Consider the following 23,732-nt stretch of genomic DNA (forward strand, 5'->3'; position numbering starts at 1 on the left):
GAGGTCTCGCGATATAAAGAGAGAGAGAGAGAGAGAGAGAGAGAGAGAGAGAGAGAGAGAGACAGAGAGACAGAGAGAGAGAGAGAGAGAGAGAGAGAGGGGAGAGAGAGAGAGAGAGATCTGCATACTAGAGATTTTCGGCTACTGTACACGCTCGCGTCACGAGCTATGAAAAAACACACAATAATAATACAGCCAACTCGGCATTAAATAATTATAATGAACGCACGAAGTATTTCTATAGTTTGCGCCCCGAAGGAACGCGGTAATGAGCTGATAAACCCCCCTGGTACCCACATCTATCGGTAGCTCCAAGCAACGACCATTCCTTTAATCTTTACATACCGCTGGCTCTGGCTGCGCGCTGTGAGAGAGTTAGCACGAGTGTAGCTCTAGAACTATAGCCCCTCGTCTGCCACAGGCCTGTGGCAGAGCGAAGGGCTATAGTTCTAGAGCGAGCACGAGTGTATAGAGTGTTGGCGAGCACGAGTGTAGGCGAGCACGAGTGTAGGCGAGCACGAGTGTAGGCGAGCGGTTGGTAGCAGACCCATTTCGCCGACACACTTTATTATGTTTTGCAAAATACAGGATGTATTTTAACTGCACGAAAATCACACTGACAACATTTTGTAGGTTCTCCTAATGGCACACAGCGTATACATTGCGCGGCGCTATTATATTACCGTGAAGGGATTTCATAACGTTCATCGAACACACAAAGTACCTCCCAATGCGCGTCCACGCATGCGTGTAATATACATGATTATTTCTTACAAAACCCACTGTTCACCTTCCTCTTTATCCACTTCGTTATTTTCTTTACTCAGTAAACGCACGCAGACCTTGTAGGGTAAACAAATCTAAATCCCATTCGTCGAGTTGAAAGGGAGCACTGTGCGTGACACCTTTCCATCATCCTGCCCGCCTAACCTCGCCGAAATCTCCACAGATAAACCAACGACTGATGGCAGCTGCTAACTTAATGGATGATTTAAAACGGGTCGGTGGTGGTAGAATCACCAAGTAGACGGCTGTGTGGTCACCTCGTAAGAATCGACCCATGGTCAATCCAACCGGGGCGCATCGTTGCCAACGGTTGTTAGACTGACTCAGTAGGTCATTGAGGAATCGCTCTGACCGCATGCAGGGATTGCTGGAAGCAGTCTAGACGGACGTGTGGCACTTACGAGTATAAAAATTTTACTACGCACACGGTTTACTACGGGCTCCGTCGGCACCCATAAACCTCCACGCCAACCAACACGCGTCCCAGCTGCTGATGTTGTTGTTGCTGCTGCTGCTGCTGCTGCTGCTGCTGCTGTTGCTGCTGTTGCTGCCGCAGCCCTCGCTGCTGCTGATGTTGTTGCTGCTGCTGCTGATGTTGTTGCTGCTGCTGCTGCTGGTGGTGGTGGTGGTGGTGCTGTTGCTACTGCTGCTGCTACTACTATTGATCCTGCTACTGCCGCTGCTACTGCTGCTACTGTTGTAGCCCGACCAGGCTGTGCGACGGCTTGTCTATAAGTATTCTAACCCTAGCAATACCGTTTCTTGGAGCTACTACTCTTGCTGCTGCTACTGCTGCTGTGCTGCAGAACATCTGAGGATGCAGCTGCATGAAGTTATTAGTTTATCTACCGATCTCGATTTCTTGCCGGCTACACAAACATTTTACGCACAGGCGGGGGGTAAAAATTTTAATGCATTTTTTTTTTAATGTCTTGTCTGCAATTTTTTCATTAACTACGCGAGCCGTAGCCTTGGGGGATGCCACCGTCAGTAAGGTCATCGGATAGCGTTACGAGGCAGCAGATGGCCCGGGATACAATAGGACCACACAACTGTCAGCTTCTACAGCGCGACGGAGGCACCCATCCATCTACACGTCAGCTGCCATTCATTAAATTTGAAGTCGACTGCCTATGCGTTCATGAAATTATGCATTGCCGCGCTGGCAATGTTATAGCCATTAGGCTTTTTCTGATGCGAACTGAATGGAATGTGGCGAACACGTATCAAAGAAGGCGCTAAGCTACAGTGAGTTCATACAATGTGCTATAACTAATACAGTGCTAGTACGGTGGTTGAAGTAAACATGCACTCAGACAGATTCTAGAGCCTGAGTAGAGGGAACTTGTAAGAGGGGCCTAGCTCTTCGTTAAGCTACGATTCACATAAGATTCACATAAGATTCACATACGATAACTGATACGATAAGATACACTAGTCTACGAGTATGATTCACATAGCTGACGCTCGATAGTTGTTATAGCTCCCGGACAGATCACGAATAGAGACTGATCTTCTGATACTCGTAAACACAAGGTTAGCGTTATAAATAGTAGACACGTGAAATACGCAATCACCGAGTTGGTCTGTTGCTCCAAAAAAACACAACAACGCCAACCAATAACTTCTATAGACTAGCTCCTAGAGCAACAACCATACCCTTTTTCTTGCCATTTGTTGGAAGTTCCTCGTCGAGGAAAGGTCGCGATCCACGCCGATGAATGCCCTTGTACCACTCGAGGTCGACCTTTCTGCGCATGGCCGGTGACCCGCTGGGTCCCGCCAGCGACCCCCGCCGTCTCGCGGCGGCAGCGACCTCTGGTGAGCTGGCGACGCCCGCCACCGACCCCCTCCGCCGCGGGTGAGCTTCCCTGTTCGTGGGGCTCAGCGCGCCGACACTGTTTGAGTGTGAGCGACTGCATCCGTTCGTGAGCGTGCGCTCGCCGTTCTGCGGTCGGCCGCCGACGCCGTTCGACATCGGAGGCAGAGCGGGGCTCTCGCGCGCTTTTTTCGTCGTCATGGTTACGGGTTCAAAGTACCTGCAGCGGTTCGGCTGCGGCGAGAAGCCTTGAGCTTGTAAGTTGTAGTTAGCACGTAGTTATGTATATGTGTGTACGTACGCACAGACGCACACGATCTCGCGTGCACCTTCGCTCGCGTCTGGCTCGGCTGTCGTCTGATGCCCCACGCCGCACGGGCGGGGCCTGCGCGCGTGCGTGCGTACGTGCGTGCCGCCCCCAAAACACGGGCACCGCCCAGAGTATCGTATGCTTTCCTCGGTGAACGAACCGCCGACGAGTTTTCGACAGCGGAGTTAGCTCGGTGTCCCGCACACGGTACGACGCGCGCGCACTGCGATAGATTGAGAAGCGAGCACACGGCGAAGCGTGAACCGCCGCCTGATCGGGAATAATCGTAGCTGTCACTGCAAGACGAAATGCGACGGGATCACATCAGGTACACGGCCTGCACTCTCTGTCTCCCTCGATACTCTACCGCCGCACCTAGCCACCTACACACCGACGGTCCGACACACACATGGAACTCTGCAATCAACACGCAGACACACGAGGTGCCGCGGACCCACGCAAAAACGCGCGTGAACACTATACTGTTAGAAAATCACTCACATAACTCCGTACGGAAGGTAGCTATATTACTAGAGCTGCTATACGGAGGACAGTTACGGGTTACCTCCCCTACAACTGAAATGACTATATACTGCGGGCGGCTGGCTGGCTGGCTAGGCTGGCTGGCTGGCTAGGCTGGCTGTAGGCATTATTCACTCTCTGCAATACCTCTCCCGTCGCTCTCCTTCTTTCGCACTCACTTTCTGTCTCTCTCTCTCTCGCTCTCTCTCCTCTCCTCTCTTCTCTCTCTTCTCTCTCTCCTCGCTCGCTGCCTCTTTCTCTCTCTCTCTCTCGCTCGCTCGCTCTTTGCTCATTCTTCTCTGCTCTCTCTCTCTCTCTCTCTCTCTCTCTCTCTCCCTCTCTCTCTCTCTCTCTCTCTCTCTCTCTCTCTCTCTCTCGCGCTCGCTCTTTCTCTCTCTCTCTCGCTCACTCATGCACGCCCTCGCTGTTTTGTTCAATCTCGCTCCCTCTCGCACCTCTCTCTAGCACTCGCGCTCTAGTTCCCTTTCTTTCCTCCCTTTCACTCTCCCCCTTTTTCTCTTTCTTTGTTTCATTCTTTCTTTTCCTCTCTCTTTCTCTCGTTCACGCTCTCTTTCTTGTTTCTCTCTCACCGACTCACACACTGGATCTTCCGCTCTCTCTTTCTCTCTCCCTATATCTCCCTTCGCTCTCTGTATCTCTTTTCCTCGCGCGCTCTCTCTCTCTCTTCCTCTCCCGCCTGCTCTCTCACCTCTCTAATCTGGCTCTCTCCTGCACACCATCCTCCACCCTCTCTCTTCAAGCTCTGCCACTCACACGGGCACACTCGAACACAATCCAATCAGCTAGAGCTATACACTAGCTACAACAGCATCGCGTAGATTCCACCTCTGCTCCCACACAACAAAAGAGCAGGCATACGTGCGTCCATTAGGGGAACAATGAGCCCGGGGACTGCTAAGTGTGGGCAGAGGCCGACCTACCACTGCGATTTAATTAATTAATTATTTAATTAATTAATGAACGAACGTCGCCGAATCGTCACTTAGAAAGCCGACGGTTGAAGGACGTACCGGTTCGAAGCACCGCGTGATGAATTGAATATATCAGAAGATTATACAATTATAGCGATGAACGCTTCAGCACTGTAAGATGTATGACGAAGCAAGTAGCGTTCCCTCTTCCTCGCGCTCACTACAAACACCAACAGAAAGCAGAGCAGCTGATCCGCACAGATCAACAACCACAGCACACATTGCTTCGCCCAGCATCCCGGCAGCTGATATAGCCAGCGCTCGTGCGGAGGAGAGAGGATGGATGAGGGGGTGGAGGGTGATGACTCAGCCCCAGTGAGACCGGGTCATCCCGGCCAGACGCAGCATCACAGCATCCGCATCCCTGAGTTCCGCAGCCTCCGCTGCTGAATCACACTGCAGGAATGCTCCCGCTGCGCGTTGCTAAGCTCGCACGCTTACGACGCAGTTCACAGGCAAGAATATCGCAAGGTCGTCCGTATGCGCGCAGACCGATTTTTTCCCCTGATGTCGAAAAACCACCAAACCGATTTTCAAATTCTCGATTACAAAACGACGATAACGGCAAAAAAATTATCACGAAGCGGAAAAAACGACGAACGCACAAGTCACCAGTCTCCCAGCCACGTGAACCGTAGCGTAAACACAGTAGTCTACCTCTCAAGTCTCAGCGAGTTAGCATCGTATGTCGCAAGCAAACACGCCCGACAGCCCATTGTACGGCACTGCCTCCCAACGCAGGCATTGAACTACGTGCGACCTAGAACAGCTGAAGCCCTCTGTAAGCAAACCACATTGCGAAATCCGCCATCACCTGCGTCTCCTTATAGACTAGGAAGTTTCCCAACGCGAGAAAAATCAACATGCAGCGTTAGTCACGCGGGGAGTATGAACCGTCACTATGGCTGAAGGGGTCGTTGTCGTATATGTACCCGAGTATAGTACCCGAGGTGTCGGCGAGTATGTTGCCAACGCCTACTCCCGAACCGTAACACCCTAACCCTAACCCTAACCCTAACCATATCAAATAGTTACCTCGGGTACATATTATACGCCATTATACGACAACGACCCTTCGTGCGTCACTATGCACCGACGCGTCAGCAACGCGGAATGGGAAACACAAACCGCAGATCTAGAAGATTTAAAATGTTCTAACATCGACTGCCAGCCCGAGGAGTAAGACTTCTCGTGTTCCGGGAGATTAGGAGACTGATAAATAGAGATAGAAATTGAGATAGAGAGATAGAGAGAGTGAGAGAGAGAGAGAGAGAGAGAGAGAGAGAGAGAGAGAGAGAGAGAGATAGACAGAGAGTCAGCGGGGGGTGCGAGCCACGTGCCATAGGTTAGAGAAGGTTGAATGCGTGACCGACCCTAAGAGATACGAGGCGCAACTACTGTTACATTCTTAGGGGATTGCCACGCTGTGGCTGCATTTGTGGTAGGGACGACTTAGAGGCAGGCAGCTGTGTGTTTCAATAGCAGTACTAGTAGTAATAGTCATAGTCCTTGTATCCGACGTGTAGCCTGATAATGATCTCTGATAGACACCGAAGTTCAGTTCTAAATTGAGAATATCCCCCTATTTTTGAGTAGCAATTTTAAAGGATGACATTCTCTAATCCATTTTTTTCAGAGCGATTGCAGCGGATGTCTTCCAAGACTGACTCCGTAAGTCCCCGAGAATCGAGTTCAGATTTGAGAATTAAGTTGTGAATTAAGTTGTGAATTTTGCGCTCATCCCTCCACAAGGAGGAGTTCATTTCTGGGTCTTCTAGACCAGGTCTTCAACGTTGCCTCAAATAGAGTGCATCTATCTATATTCGTATGTGGATGTGGTAAACACGTACTTCAGTCACGCGGGTTTGCATGACTACTAGGGGCGATTTCTTACACGCATTAGCGCAACACAGTTTAAAATACTTCTGCAATAATGTTACAGGAATTCTCGCCCACGCTATTCTCCGGTCGCTTTCCGGAACCATCGTTCAGAAACAGGAGTATAGTATTCACTGTTGGTCAACTTCCAATAACATACCGCAGCCCAAAAAATCCTGATGACTTAGTAAACAAGCAACAGCGTATATATATATATATATATATATATACGCCTTATATTACACCGCGCCCCTATGAGTAATGCATAATTAGAAACTAGAATGAACTAACTAGATACGAACTAGAACGCAAAAGCAACCGCCGTCATGGCCTGCATCGACTAACTCCACAAGACATTGCCGACAAGCCATAATCAACCCTGTCGCATCTACACGGACTTACGGAATCAACCTGCCACCCGTCAAGAAAAGGGACGCGAAATATGTCATAAATTCTCGCAGATTGTCTAAAATTGCATCGACTTTCCGACCGGAAGAGCGGAAATCAGATTTGATAAACGATAGCGAAAATTAGTATATCCGGATCAGACCTTGCACGAAGATGTTAACCTTCATCAGATAACTCACAGGTATGACGGAGCACAGGTTTGAGATAGCATCAGGTGCGTGTACGATCTACCTCCAGCAGAATTCTCCCCGAAATGCGCGGGTGTAGCTTGCTACTGACTCGACAGGATCAGCGATAATAACAAAGTCTTGTACCTAACGACAGGGGAATGCTAAGTGTACCATATGGCTCATATAACTGTATTCAGTGCTATCTATTATCAAAAGCAAACAATACATTATTAGCTCTTGCTATTATCTCATCTGTTTGTATTCTGCCCATATAAAACATTATTGCTACTTGATGCTTTCCCAGTCACTCTGCAAAATACGTATATATGGACTGGTTTCTACATTAGTTCTCGCGCGTGCTCTCGTACGTGTCACTATATGTTAGTGTGCACGGTGATATAAGCGTTATATTCTTAACTCTCTTCTAAGACATTTCTCTAGACGTAATGGTCACTTAGTAACAGCAGCGATTCGAGTAAATTGCACAATTTTCGTAGAACGAAAGACATACTAGTATATAGTGGAAGGTCTAGCATTGTTAGCTGCCAGCCTGCCGCACGCAAGCGTACGAATTGTACGAAGTTGGGGGTAAATTTATTTAAATCGAATTCAATTTACATCAATTAAGTTTTTGCCAGGATCTAAAAAACTGGACAAAATCTGCAATGGAGCATCGTTAACGACCACAGACCCTATTTTTACCCCCCCCCCCTGTTGGCGCTGGAAATAAATTACCGTGGACGGGTTTTTATGAGAGAACCAGTACTAACAGTCACATTCATTACTCGTCGTCGCCAGGCCGTATTGCATCGCAGATGGGGAACCATGGCGATAAACCATGATAAATATTGGCGAACTACACCAAACGCCGATCTTTATATATAATTTACTCTCAATAAATAAGGTTTGCTATTCGTCGTAAGTCGCAGTACCCGTCAACACGTTTTTATGCGTGCACACGCGTATACGCACGCATTCGTGGACACGCACGTGGCCGCGCGCATACGTAGACTTGACGTAGACAAGCGCGCGGCCGCACACATATGTATGTACGCACACACACACACGCGTGCTTGCGTGGATATACGCACGTGTGTATACGCGGTCACATACGATGTCATGCGGCTTCCGTAGTATAAGATACTTCACAGATGCACGGTAGAACGCTGACATCTTTTTATAAAGGTTGCCCGCTACTCAACGTCGACAACAAAGACTGTCTGGCTTCATCTCTAAGTTGAAGCAGCATCGCTAAGCAGAGAACCTCAGCTAGCCATCCCTGAGCGTGATTCCTGCCCCCTACCAGGCATCCGGGCGTGTTATGATAGACTGGCAGATATGTTATTAACAGCACTAACCGCGGTTAGGAACAACGCACGTGTGCAAATCATGAACGGGGGCATCCACGCAAGCAGGGAGGAGGAGGAGGTGAAGATGCTGAGAGAAAAATAGCAGCTGTCGGTGGCAATAAGAAACACGATTGCTTGTGTATTTATGCGCGAGTATTGCACTGTAAACGAATCAATAAACCCCCCCGTGGGATGACCCGTTCCACCGCCACGCACGCACGCACGCACGCACACACACACACGCACACACGCACACACGCACGCACACACGCACACACGCACGCACGTACGCACGCGCGCACGGGCCGCCAATAATCCACGCGAGCATATCACACACTCAGCGGAAGGTTTATGCTAACCCTAACGCGAACTATCATCCGCGCCGATGCATCAGAAGGGAAAGTTCATCGAGCTACACATCACTCATAACATCATGCACTTGATAACATCCGGATTCCGGGGCATGAGACAAAATCATCGTGGGTGAGATATATTGATAAAAAAAATTGTCATTATTCACCCCTGATAACATGCACGCGCGTTGCGAAATCTGACAACATGAGAAAGAGAGAACAGAAATAACCGCGTTGATTCTCCGGGAACGAGAAATGTCAAAACTTTCTACACACAGCTTCGTGTTGCGACTGAGACCGGGGCTATAGCGATATCGGCAAACAGCTGCGTTCCATTAGTGCAATGAACCCCCCTCTCTCATACTGCGACGAGTTGATGCACTGATCATTAATCCGTCTGCAAGCATATACGCCGCCATAAACCTTATAGGTATTAAATTCCGTTCCGCGCATATAAATATTCGCGCCACACGGTGGCGCGCGCCTAACGCGACCCCTGGCGGACCCCCAGCTAGCTGCCTACGGCGTAGTGCAGAGCGCAGCGTACGTGGGTCTCTATAATAGCGGGTATCCGCTCGCAAGACATGAACACGCGTGCTAGTGAAATTACACGCGCAAATCTTGTGGAAAAAAAACTTGAGGTTCGCGGAAATTTGATACAGTGTTTAGTGTGTGTTTGTTGCGAGGGGAGACGCAGGTGTTACTGACTGGGCTCCGTCTCGTCTCTTTGCCTCTCCCGCAAACATACTGCCGGAAAAATTACGAAATAATAACCGGAAACTGTCATCAGCAGCGCAGGTGCGCACGAAGAGAAATGTTCCAATTATAATTGATAATGAATTTTTGTCTACTTCATTCGCGGCGTACGTTTCACCGAGCGAAAACATGACCGGATTTCGATATAATTATATATAACCAATAATTCAGCTCCCGGCATTTTCAATTTGCAGCACAAGTGCAGTGCCCGCTGCAGAAATACGATGGAATTCAACCTTGGAGAGTCAAAAACAACAGCGACACATAAGCAGAAACGCCCACAGATTTCCACCCAATCCGATCCGAACCTTGCTTCTAGGTTCACCATTCTAAATGATCACATTCACATTCACATTCACATCACATTCACATTCACATTGTTCACATTCTGAATAATATAATTCGTTTTGTTAAAACAAAATACCCCGGAGTGCTAACCGGATATGACGAGGTGGCAGCACCGTCGCCATCTTCGATGTCTGTACCAATCACGATATTGAATTCGAGCAAATTGCGAGCGTGAATATTTAATGGCTCCGACGGGATTCCAATCATCCCCTCGACAGTTTCGCTTAATTTCTCTAAATCTTTATGATACGTCTTCCTTCGACGGTAGATATATAACAACGTCGGTATAGCTGACAGCTGGCAGACGAGACACACGCGGTTAGCACCGCTGTGCTCTTCCTTCTCACGGAGAAATACGACACTCACATAACCGCCGATGCACTAATTAAACCAGCACCACCCCCTCCCCCGCTGCTCCCTCACCCACAGAGCTCAAACTACGAGTGTTTACGTTCGGTACTAGTGGTTCCAGGAATGCGTAGACGCTGTTTAGGGAGCTAATAAGAAGGGAATTTCTAGCTATAGGCTAGTAGGCTAGCCCGACCAGGCTGTGTGACTAACGTCAATATACACAGGTCTCCTAACCCTAGCAAAGACCGTTTCTTGGAGCTAGCTATAGGCTAGCTCTCTATAGTACTATAGTCCTTGTTGCTATAGTACTATACAGGCTTAATTTGTTGCCATACAGCCTGTGGCAACAAGGTAGTCCTAGAGCTAGCTATAGGCGTGCACACATACACTCGGTTACCCGGTGAGTAGCACTGTCAGGCTGTCAGCAAGTAAACGCATGCTGCGTCCAGGTGAAATAATTACACTCTTTAGATGAAGTAACAACGCCCAACTGTTGTTCGGCCAAATCGATCAAACCTACCTGTCATATTCAGGTAAAACAATCCAACTTACCTGTAATATTCAGGTAAAACCATCACACCTACTGGCCCTACCCGTGTTATACAATCACACACACACCCACCGAAGCAGCCCGACTGGAGCAACTATATGGGTCATGTAGCCCCCGCACTCACCTGCGCTGGCCACCACGCGTACACGCTGGCAATCCAGGTACAACAACCCGCGTGCACGAACCTCTCGCAGTTGACGATCCAGTGCACGACGACTATCTAACTTGCCCTCCCAATAAACACCCACCTCACCCGTGTGATCTAACCTGCCCTCGGTCCTCCCAATCAACACCCGCCTCGTCCGTGTGACTGACTAATGCGCGGATGTATCAACCAGACACGCCCCGCAACCACTGCCGTGACGATTTACGTACAACGGCCGCACTCGACAACATATTCACATCCCGCAAGAATAGGGAGGGAGGTGCGTCGAGGGGGAAATTGAGTGGATGCTCAAATCTGAATGTATTATATGGACGCCGGACGTTCGGTCGGGCGGTTGCATTGAGAGCGCGAAAAAAGGGGGTGTTGAGCGAAGTCAAACAACGAGCGTTTCGCCATGTTATGTCTACGGGAATTGGACAAGCAAAAACGCGTACAGCCGCCACGAAGCGTACGTAGATGTGCTGCCGACGTGAAGCTTGGAGGATCGGACGCTGATATGTCATGTGAAGTTCACAGATCCTAGCTCCACCATCAGCGCCTAAGCAGGGTGGAGCTTTTGAAATAAAACAACAACAAACGACGACCCCACACACCTCTCCGTACCGTTACATGGTCTCTAGAGATTAGACCACACACATACATCATCTGATTTAAACATCATCGTCCCAGAACCTCAACAACCACCGCTAATTACAACGTAAAAGCACTCAGCGTTATCGGCAGAGTAACCATGGCAACTCCTACCCGTTATTTCGTATCTCTCGAGAAAAAAAGGAATCCAATACTGACAAAAAAAAAACAGCAACCGTCTCTTACAAATCTCTTTTCTCTCGGGGCGTGAACCAGTCACTCGAAGTGAACGGACAAAATACCTAACAAAATATCTCTCAAAATATCTCCCAAAATATCTCTCAAAATATATCTCAAAATATCTCTCAAAATATCACTCAAAATATATCTCAAAATTTATCTCAAAATATTTCTCAAAATATCTCTCAAAATATATCTCAAAATATCTCCCGCGTGATATCGATCGCAAGTATCTTCATCAGACTGCTGCACGTGAACGACCGGTGACTAGCCGCGGGTGGGGAAAGGGGATCAGATCCGCATTAGATCTATTAGTATTACGATTAAGTCTCTCGGGAATCACAGTCGCCTGATGTTCGCCCATTAACATCTCCGCTCTAGCGATATGAACGCTCAGCAGCTGGTTGCAGCCGATGTCGGTCACACATCTCTGTGTCGGTCTGAAGCACCGGTGAACGGCCCGTGCAGGCACGCAGCTTCCAACATCGACACTGATGCTAAAAATAGCGCACACGACACCCCGCGGAAAACGGAAGAAGCTGTGGCTATGACGTCAGCGAATGACAGAGGAGACGCGACCAGTGGTGGTGGCGGTGGCATCTGGTTTCTCGACGATCGAGTAGCGTGCGAGTCACAGGTGAATCATGCACTTGTCCTGATGATGAGTTTGTTGACCAAACCAACGAGCAAATCAACAACATCAGCGTCTGGCGAATAACACCATATCAACCACCACTAAGCATATATTCATCACAAAACATTACACACCGACACTAACCACTACCAGCCACGATCTTACACAACCATCCACAGCCATCTACCTAGCGCGCATGCAGGTACGACTGTAACGACAGTACCCTCGAAGCCACTGCTGAAAGCTAGAAACGCGGCTTCAACCGTAGACAACGTTGAGTTGCATGCATTCCCTCTTCCATCAATTAACCTTCAACGAACATTCGAGATGAGACTTTCGCAAACACACTCGAGAAGGGTTGAAATCTCCGCCAGGCTTCCACGAAAAACGCTATGTTTGCTTACGCTCCGTCGGCCTCCCAGAGAAATAACAAGTTTTTGCCTCAGTCAGCCTCCCACGTGCTCCGCGACGGGGGGGTTGCTCCGCCACACTTCCACGTGCACTCCTGGGGGGTTTAATAACTGCAGCAGGTTTTTACTCCAACGTAACGAGCTGCGAGGTGACCCGGACACAAACGCGTGTCAGGCGTCCGACCACACGCGCACACCGAACACACGTTATACACCAGACACACGCGGACACCGAACACACGCGGACACCGGACACACGCCGACACGCCGACACACGCGCGTTTCAGACGTCTGACCACCCCACGCCGTGGCCAAGCGTTAAGAATGCGCGCACACGGGAAAAAAACAGAGCAACCAAACAAGGAAAACCGTGCGAGCCGACCCGGTTGAAGTTCGTCGCCATCGCGGTGTTTGATATTCAGGTAAACTAGCGGCCAATGTAGGAAAACACACGAGCACGGAGAAAAACACACACCTTGCACACGGTTCCTGTTGACAACTAGGTTGCCTGTCCCGCGTGTGCATGCACGAATCCTAGTTTTCGCATGTATACATGAGCAGGCAGCAACACAATAGCGGCAGGATGCGGAATAATAGAATATATATACACGCGAGCTGCACGCACGCGACATTACCATGCCAACCGACAATAAACGCAGGTACGACCAGGTACGGTTCTACGGACACGATCCCCAGGTGCGCTGATGTATTACCTGGGCACGGTCACTCAGTACACTAATTAAATAGACGGTCACACACGCAATATCACGTCTATTACACGAATACTCGGTTATTCGTTCGTTAGTGCCTATCTCCACAAGCCTGGCTCAGCGATGCAGACTCTAGTTACCTGAATAACGACGATTTACTTATGACAATACACTGCTATCTAATCTTTCTCGGCTAGGCATTTCCCTATTAGTTTACTCTCGTCTAGTTGGCTTCATTCGGTGGAATCTACGCATCGCCATCTGTTTAAAGTCCTTCGTTCCACTGTGTGAGCTTTCGTAGCGGCTCCCTACACACCAAATATAACTTGAACAGCATCTTCTCTGCTTGACGGTGTTAGCTTCAGTAATACCTGCTTGTCGCCACGTACACTCACACTAATGCCTGTTAGCAACATACGCACAGAAGGCACTACCACGGCCTCAGTAACATACGCGCAGCACGCTGAGGCCACTACCGTTTGTTAACAACACACGCTGAGGCCACTACGACATACGGCATCCAATAACAAACATTGTCGGCTTCCCTCATCCGGCGACGTCGCGCGCGGTCTGGAAGCTAGTAATGCTGTCGTTTCAGACAAGCCGATGATGGCTTCCTGATCTCGCCGCATCCCGATCGGGCAATGAGCACGCAGCATCCCACCGCCGCCGTGACATCAACCCGCCATCAACGCGATTGAGTAACGAATAATTTATCGATCATGTCGGTAGCTAGTCGAAATGCCACCGGGGCAGTGGAGGTACGGAGCCTTGGCATTCTCTGCTATAGGCGCCGCGTTCACTAATCAGGTCCACTGGGCACGTGATGCGATGCATGCATGCGTGCGTGTGTGCGTGTGTGTGTGTGTGTGTGCGTGCGTGCGTGCGTGCATCTATGTGTGTGTGTGTGTGTGTGTGTGTGTGTGTGTGTGTGTGTGTGTGTGTGTGTGTGCACAGGGTGGTGGGGGTAAATTAAAGTACACACGCAGATACATCAATATTTATGATCGCGCAACCTCGTAACCCGCAGGGGTACACACTACACACCTCAACGCCACAGGCACTTGAAGCGTTTCAATAAAATATAATGCTAAATAAATACGAATTCTAATACTAGTACTACAAAATTCTTAATGTTTCTATACTCTCTTTCACCTATTATTGCCGACAGTTTTTTGTAAATTCCGTGTAAATGCTCTATGCACACACACTACCCGGCCGCGAAATTATTTTCCCCACTCGAGTTCCGGACCCCAATCTTTCCGCAGCTAATCAGCGCACTCAATTCACTCGACTTCGCTCTTATTAGGGTTAGGGTTAGGGTTAGGGTTAGGGTCCGGAACTGCGGTGAGAACAAAAATTTCGCTACCCGGCCGCCATTGCCGACGGTGCACAGTGACAGTTAAATATATATATTTAACTGTCACTAATATATATTTAACTGTAAACTGTACTAATGTATATGTATATGCATAGTATAAGTATATACTAATGTATATGTAACTGTAAACTGTAACTATTATATATTTAACTGTCACTGTGCACCGTCGGCAATGGCGGCCGGATAGTGTGTGTGCATAGAGCATTTACACGGAATTTACAGAAAACTGTCGGCAATAATAGGTGAAAGAGAGTATAGAAACATTAAGAATTTTGTAGTACCTGCTAGTATTAGATTTCGTATTTATTTAGCATTATATTTTATTGAAACGCTTCAAGTGCCTGTGCTCAACGCTACCCAGAGTTTCTCGACACGGCTAACGCTCCATTAGGAGTTTTGCCAACTTTGATATCATTAATGATTAATGATTAATGATTGATAATCCTAACCCTAACCCTAACTTAACCTATAACATAACCCTAACCATTAATGACATTCAAGTTGGGAACACTCCTAATGGAGTATCACCCCTCGACACTGTGACAACTGTAGCTTGTCGCTCTACTGTACCTTAACGATTTTCCTCGCTTTTCGACATTGATCACGCGCGTCTGATCGTTAAGCATGAGGTATCACGTTGTTTTGAAAGGGTACCGTGCAGTTAACAAATGGTAATTGCGTTCGAATATAAAAACGACCGTCGTGCATTCTACTTCGAGATCGATATATATGCGACTTGCCGTGCAATTTTTGTTCTAAAGAGAATCGAGAGGTGTAAATATCAATAGCATGTCGGTTCGATGGTTTAAACCATATGTGTATATAATATGAAGGTGATTACCCCCCCCCCCCCTGGGTGAAGGGGCAAATTCAGTATTCTCCAGTGGTAAAAGGGGGCTGTCACAATCACCCGTCTATTTAAGTTTTATATTATCAAGAGTACAAAATAGAGATAAATAATGTCATTATCTACTCCTGATATTATCCAAGTTCCAATAGTTATCCAAATTCCATAGCTGGTATCCACTGACCACTGATATAAGCAAAGCGCGTACTTGGCTACCATCAGGTAAAGACGCACAGTCGTCGAACATCTAAGAAACACTATGATAAGCGCATAACACACCTACCTTGAGCCATCACCGTTCGTTGATCGTACGTATAGATAGAGAGAGAATCAGACGCAGCGGAGCGATATCTACATTAGATCTCCCGCCTCCGTGAACGGCGAGGAAGCACAACAGACGAGTGACGTCGAGCGACGATGACAAACAACGTGTGACACTGTCGAACTGTCAACTTGTGTCGCGAACGCTTTCTCCTATAGCTGCAGGTAGTAGGTGCGGTGTTGGTGTCTGGCCCGTATGTACTGACAGCAGTAGCTCACACTCTCCTGCCTGATAGACCTGAGGTGGTGTGTTTGCCGGGCCCTTATCAGAGGACTTCAACCCGCGTTCATGTCGGTTGTGATGCACCCCGCAAATAACACCCCGTCCCTTCTAACCATGTATAGCAGGATATATGCAAATAACACCCCTCCATCCATATATAGCAAGATATACACACAAATAATACCCCTTCTAACCACGTATAGCCAGGTATACGCAAACAACACTCCCACCACCACCGCCACCACCACCACCACCAGCCATGTATAGCAAGATATACGCAAATAACACCCCAACCATATATAGCCAGGTATACGCAAATAACACTCCCACCACCAACCACATATAGGTAGTATGATATACGCAAATAACACCCCAACCATATATAGCCAGGTATACGCAAATAACACTCCCACCACCAACCACATATAGGTAGTATGATATACGCAAATAACACCCGCTTCTAGCCATATATAGTAAGATATACGCACACACTACTCCCACCATATAGAGCTTGAGATATGCAAATGCAACGCTCTGATCTCATACCTAGCGGTCAGATCCAGGTGAGATATATCCACCAAACAAGCTTTTTACACATCGACTTATCACACATGACGAGGCCTTATATGTGATCACAGTGACATCCACTATATTGCCTCATGTATACTAGCCTATGCTATATTACACGTGCAAATATTTACAGCGCACTGCAGGGAATAATAAGGACCATAAATCATTCTAAAACTACTAACTAGCACTATATATATATATATATATATACACATACACATACAACGTATACCGCGCACGCACGCACGCACGACGCAACGCACGCACGCACGATCGCACGCACACACACACACACACACACACACACACACACACACGCACACGCACAGACACGCAGAGACACGCACGCACATACACGCACGCACGCGCACACACACACACACACGCTGCGCGCGCACCAGACACACACGCACGCGCACACGCACGCGCACGCGCACGCGCGGCACGCGCACGCGCACGCACACACGCACGCACCCACACACCACACACACCTCAGGTAACAATAACAAGGATACAGCAAAAAACAAGGTCATTAAACAGGCGTGCGTTCATCATCTTCAGGGACACAATCAAGGATACAAAACTCACGGAAGAGAAACAGCGGATCGTTATATTGTGTTTAATAACTCGATGTCAAGCGCGATTTCAGGTTTTTGCCTCACACGGGGCACGCAGTGCTAACACCCGATAATTAATTAAGACGATATCCTAGATCAATATTTTTTTCAAAAATTGTAAAAATAAGAATCATGTATGAACACCATGGCAAACAGCACAACGAAATAACGTTTAATAATAATTATTACTCCAAAACATTTATTCCACGAATTTAAACGAATAATATATCGGTTTAGAAATTTATTGGTTTTTCAAAAAACGGTAAAATATATTTGTGATTAAGATCAAAATACACTGGCATACCAAGTATAATAATTACTGTAGAGTAAAGAAATAATGAACAGCTCATTCCACTCAATAATCATAAATCATGCTATTGAAAGTCCAGAAGGTACACTGCTGCCATCTAGCCGAAAATATGCATACCCTCTTGGCTTTCTGTCAACATCCATCATATATATGGACGTGTTTGTGAGCTAAACCTACACGAACATGAAACAAACGTGTGACACACATTCAGGATGCGAGTACATACGTAACGTGTCAAACGCTCAACAAGCAGGCTCGGGAGGGGGGAAGCGGGAGGTGGGGGGAAGGAGTTGTTACGACAAGGGATTAACCAAGACTAGTAAATTCTTTTATATTGAACTGCGTTTCGATGTTCCGATTGGCACTTTTAAGTCGATTCGTTCGTTTTTTTTTACGTCGATAAATTTATTCGCATAGATTTAATCCTCATTCGATGGAATGTGAATGCCACGAGGGTAAGTTGTATTCCCTGTGTGTAAATCTAAGGGTGTCTGTGTGACATGAATATGTGGTTTTCTGACATAGAAATCAGTATGTATTTGCACTCCCGGAAGAGATCGGTCCATGGGGTTGCTAACTATGGATTGCAGATTGTAAATGATAGCATGGGGGCATATCTGCGAATATTGAAAATTATATGTACTAGTAAAGAACGCTCCTCAGAGACAAGTACGTGACTTGATTGCATAGAATCAACGGCGATAGAGGGCGCCTCTGGCAGGCAGATAACTCTCTGATTTGTGATTATAGACTATAAAAGTCAACATAGAACGCCAGAGACATACGCACGTGACTTGATTCTATACTACGAAATGCCAGTAGAAGGCGCCTCTATGTATTATAAAGGCCGGCAGAAGGAGCTAATGGGGGGGGGGGGATCCGTGATTTGTAATTTTATACTATTACTGCCAGTAGATGGCACCTCAGAGAAATAGGTAGGCCTATATAATGTAATTGATTGCATTAAATAAATGGCAGTAAAAGGTCGGCCCTCGTAGTGGATAAGTCCCAGATTTGTATAATTTAAACTTTTTTGTGACCATAAATGCCAATAGAGATGGGTACGTGACGTGATTATATATAGTTTTTTTTTTCAAATGCCGATAGATGGCACTCCAAAGAGATCGGTACATATTTTAATTGACTGTACATCATAAAATGTCCGTAAAGTGTGTCGTAGAGAGATAGGTAATTGAGTAGACTTTTACTATGTACTATGTTACAATGTATACTATAAATGTAAGTAGAGATCTCATGTGGATAGGTTCTCGATATATAACTGTAGACAATAAATGATATTAAAAGGCGCCATAGAACGAAATTCTATTAAAGACTATAAACGCCAGTAGAGGGCGGATCACATAGATATGTACATCATTTGATCACACTAACCGCCGATAGATGGAGCCCTGATTTTCGATGAAACCCACAGTACAGACCAAGAACAACGGTCAATGTCATAGCTGCCAATCAGTTATCTCGACTAAAGATTGTGCTTAATAATATAGATGTGAAGTAGCAACTTTAATAAATAAACAGTGCTTTTTCATCGCGGATGTACACTGATATGGCAGAGAGGGGGTAACCGCTACGGACTGTATATCGAGAGCGGGACTAACTTCACCTAAACACATCGAATATTGCGGCTAGAATTACATTTATCTCATTTAATAGAAAGATTTAAACGAGTTATTCGGCTGTGCGGGGAAAACACAATATCAGTAAATTCTTCATGCCATTAAAATCCTACAAAATCCACGAAACACGATGAGCAATAAGCCGGTGTATAGCTGACTGTATGATTTTTATGTACACGCAATGTGTATATATGGAGAACTTCCACATTCATAATGTGCTCCTGCCTGACCCAGAACTTGTACACATCGAATTCAACAACCCAGCTCACCAACTTCCTATAAGGATTCACCCACTATAGGTTCGAACTACGAATCTAAAGAAGAAGAATAAAGAAGGCAGCGGGCACTTAAGTCTATCCTGCCAGCGGCGGCCACCACGAAACAGTGAGTCAGGAAATCGCCACCAGGGGGCGATGATGCACGTACGTACATGCCACCCTCGGTAACGATGGCAACCTGACCGCGACTAGCAAGGCAAACTCGGTGGAGGACGGAATACCGAAGGCAAAACAAACCGACGCAAATCTTGTGTTCAGGCAATGCAAATCATCAGCTCCGAAGAGGAAACGCGGGCGTAACCTCGGGCACTCATGCCGACAATCGGTCGGCCGAACGGACGACCGGAAACGAAAACAAGAGCGGAGCTATCGACGAGCTACCCGCACGATCAGTTCTGCGACTGACTGCCGGGTTAATGCTATGCACAGTATTGTGAGGAAAAGTTGCTGCAAAGGAAGTCACTTCACGAGTACGTCCGGATATCACGTGCACCGTCCGCGGAGGTGGAATATTATATGATCATACTAAAGGATACTAACACGCGCACGCGCACACACACGCGCGCACAAACACAAACAGACATGCGCACGCCATGCTGACTGAAATATACAAATATATACCTGGTCAGTACTTCTGCCATAAACTGCACATGTAAAAAACAAATGCACGCTGAGAGAGAGGTATTCGATAGGTTTCCCTCGCGCCATGTTGACGGTCATCACTGCCTCGCTGCCCAGCGGGAGTCTTCCACACTGTAGCATCCCCCTCTCCCACTACCTCCTTCCCTCCTCCCCCTCTCCCTCTCTCCTCCCCATCCCTCCCTCTCTCCCTGCCCTCCCTCCATCACTGGCTCCTCCCTCTCCCCCCTCCTCCCCCTCCCTCCCTCCCTCCCTCCCCTTCCTACCTCCTCCCTCCCTCCCTCCATCACTGCACAGCAAGAGGCTTCCACGCTTCCCGCTCCCCTCCCGGCTTTCATCCCCCTCCCTCCCTCGCCGTCAACATGTGAACCTATCGAACCCTCGCCTCGCTGCGCATATAGCGAACAGCTGATGGTGACCGTCGCGAAGGCTGAGTCGGCGCGCGGTGACGCATTCAGAGCACGGACGACACACGAGCAAGCCACTGGAGCGGCATGCACTGTACATATCGTTACAACCGGAGCAGCGAATACTGTCAAAGCTCTTTGACAGTATTCGCCTCCGTCTACGACTTATATGCTCTCTCTACATCGCTACACCTAGGTAGGCGCGCTTGTTTAGTCCGGTGTCTCTAATCGCGATCGCATTTTTCTAGATCTGCTAAAGAAAACTGTCACCCTGTAGAAAGTGACCTGTAACTGTGACCGCCACACTGGAATGGTCAGTATAAGGAGATCGATTGAGCTGGTGTGCCCCTCGTTGGGTCTCCTTGAAATTCAACTTGCGTAGCTTGCCAAACTTGAGTATTATTGAGATAATCAGGATAGCGACAGCGACTAGAAATCCAACTGGAGTCCCCCATACACACATCGACATACAAGGGAACTCCAGCAAATCAAACCACAACCGACCAAACAAGCACGCCCTCTAGCGACGAACACGACGCGCGCTGCAAGACACTTACCAGCGCCGTACGAGTGGATCACTGATAAACAAAGTAATGTTATAAGATTGCGCCGCTGTCATTGATTGTATCTTCGAACTTCGAACATACTGCCTAATTTTTTGGCATTCGATTATTAGTTATTTAATTAACACGCGGTCTATACACAAAAACTCGCGTTTGCGTAATTTCGAACGATAGTTTCTCGCAAACTGAAAGATACGATGTATATATACGCATACAACGATTCATGTGGGGGCATGGCGTGTCACGCTGCATCGTTGGCTAGGGAGGCAGCGTGCATGCAATGGCACATTGCGAGTATGCTGTCACGCTGCATCATGGTGTGGAGATCGTACATACAACGACATACGTGTCGTTGCATGGCGCTCTCCATCGCGTCATCATGACAAGACGAGATACAGAACTCACAGTGACACCGGCTATGCCTACACAGTTGATTAACCATGACAAGAAGCGATGTTCAAGGCATTAGGAAGGCGTGTAGAAGGCGCGGTATGGCAAACAGTAGTGGGCACGAACTTCGGGAATAGATGAATAGTGGCATGACGTGTTGGCGCATGGCATGTTATATTCCGGTTTGGCACGGTGTAACTGTATAACATGTCATGAAGTGGAATTTTATAACGCCACTGTTATGTGGCATGCTAAAGCGTAGTCTGGCAGAGTGTTGCATGTTTGTGTAGAGTTTGGCACGTTATTGCATGTCAGTAAGCAACAGCATGTTGTAGTGTGCTATGGTAATGTGTGGCATGTCATGGGGTGACAAGAGGTGGCATAACGTGGCATAGTGCAAGTTGGATTTGTGACCATTCGAACCCAATTAAACTGAAAAGGTCATCTACCTCTGCTCGATAGATTATACTCCAGAACACGCTAATGACTTCAGCTTTGTAATGAATTTGTTAGTCAAATTTACTTAGAGTAATTACAATTCTAATCAAGGCGCAGATGACTACGCTAGCAATATCATTAACTGGGAGCAATCTAAACGCCTATTGTTATCGCTCCTCTTTCATCTTTTATCGATAATAAAGTCGATGTACAGCTCATATTTCATACAGGGGAAATCTTCTCCCTTCATCTCGGTGTATAACGAAAGGTAGGCATACAGTCTAGAGTGTTTTTGCATCCGATACGGCGTGCCGTATTGGTCAACGGTATACGACGCCAAGAAACTAGAAGCCGGTGCTCTAAGAAGTGCTCAAATGGTCCGAATCAGCTTGCGCGCCACGTTCAGTATCATTGGGTCAGAAGAGAAAGATGGAGAGAGAGAGAGAGAAAAAGACAAAGAGAGAGAGAGGGAGAGGGGAGAGAGAGAGAGAGATAGAGAGAAAGGCAAAGAGAGAGAGAGAGAGAGAGAGAGAGGGGGGAAGAGAGAGAGAGACTGGGGTCAAGGATAGGGGACGGCCAGCAAGAGAGGGAGCGGCAAGACAAGCGACAGAAACAGTATCTAGTGGAGAGAGACAAATGCAGAGAAACAGATACAGAGTGATCAAGAGAGACCATAATCAAGAGAACGGGAGAGAGATGAAAAGATGGAGAGAGATGCGGGAGCGAAAAAGCAAGCTAGACATAGGCGAGAGAGAGGCAGATACAGTCGAGACGGACACAGACACAAAGAAACACGCACTGATGCAGATATATATATATATCTTAGATTGCACTCACCTCCTCCTATCTCAGCCTTGATATAGATGCTTTTGTCGACCTGGTCGGACGCATCATCGTCACCCTGTGTGAGAGAGAAAGATGGGACAGTGATTCTCAGTATACCGCACTGCACACTGTAGCTTCTATCGATCGGCGGGGACGCAGCACAGCACGAAATATTTTCAAGAAAATTCAATAAAGTAGTGCGAGAAAGAGCGCGGCGGGATGAGCTGACACAGAGAGAGAGCGCGTTGCCCGGGAGACTGTCACTACTTGTTCGGTCAACCGGATCACGCAGTCACACACGCGCATGCGCACGCGCACAGACGCGCGCACGCGTACACGCGCGCACCCGCATATACACCGAAATAAAAAGGCGCATGGGCGCACGAACAAACACAGGCACGCACGTACGCACGCGCATATACACCGAAATAAATAGGAGCAGCATGGACGCACGAACAAACACAGGAACGCACGCACGCACGCGCATATACACCGAAATAAATAGGAGCAGCATGGACGCACGAACGAGAGAAGAGAGAGAGAGACGAGAGAGAGAGAGGAGGAAGGAGAGAGAGAGATGCGAGGAGAGAGAGAGGAGAGAGAGAGAAGAGAGAGAGAGGAGAGAGAGGAGATAAAGAAGAGAGGAGAGAGGTAGAGTAGGAGGGGAGAGAGGATGGAGAGGATGAGAGAGGGAGAGGAGAGATGAAGAGAGAAGAAAGAGGACGAGAGGAGAGAGATAACGGAAGGCATGGATAGCGAATAAGAACAAGAGAGGTGCAAGAAACAGCGAAACTGAGACAAGAAAGATGAATGAAACAGGTAGCTACGCTATATATATATATATATATATACTGAGAGAGAGAGAGAGAGAGAGACCGACTGAACGAGAGATACAGAGAGAGAGCACGGAGACGAGACGAGAGAGTCAGAGATAGAAGAGGATCTAGAGAGAGTAGATGAGAGA

General features: G+C 47.7%; 1 protein-coding gene across 9 annotated transcripts in view; it reads right to left on the bottom strand.

The window, feature by feature from the left end:
• Nucleotides 1–23,732, bottom strand: part of LOC106807023 (uncharacterized protein DDB_G0284459-like) — a 161,155-nt gene that overhangs the window by 58,693 nt on the left and 78,730 nt on the right. For 7 of the 9 annotated variants that reach the window (XM_014809302.1, XM_014809292.1, XM_014809271.1 and 4 more), the window contains 2 exons: nucleotides 22,781–22,844; nucleotides 21,110–21,130 (listed from right to left, as the gene is read on the bottom strand). In XM_014809302.1, coding sequence (XP_014664788.1) covers nucleotides 21,110–21,130; nucleotides 22,781–22,844 — 85 coding nt within the window. Of the gene's footprint in view, nucleotides 1–2,445; nucleotides 3,212–4,468; nucleotides 4,639–21,109; nucleotides 21,131–22,780; nucleotides 22,845–23,732 lie in introns of those variants that run through there. The other 2 variants (XM_014809328.1, XM_014809279.1) reach the window with 2 other exon arrangements.

The sequence above is a fragment of the Priapulus caudatus genome, unplaced genomic scaffold, assembly GCF_000485595.1.
Source record: "Priapulus caudatus unplaced genomic scaffold, Priapulus_caudatus-5.0.1 Scaffold10, whole genome shotgun sequence".
NCBI classification, from domain to species: Eukaryota; Metazoa; Priapulida; class Priapulimorpha; order Priapulimorphida; family Priapulidae; genus Priapulus; species Priapulus caudatus.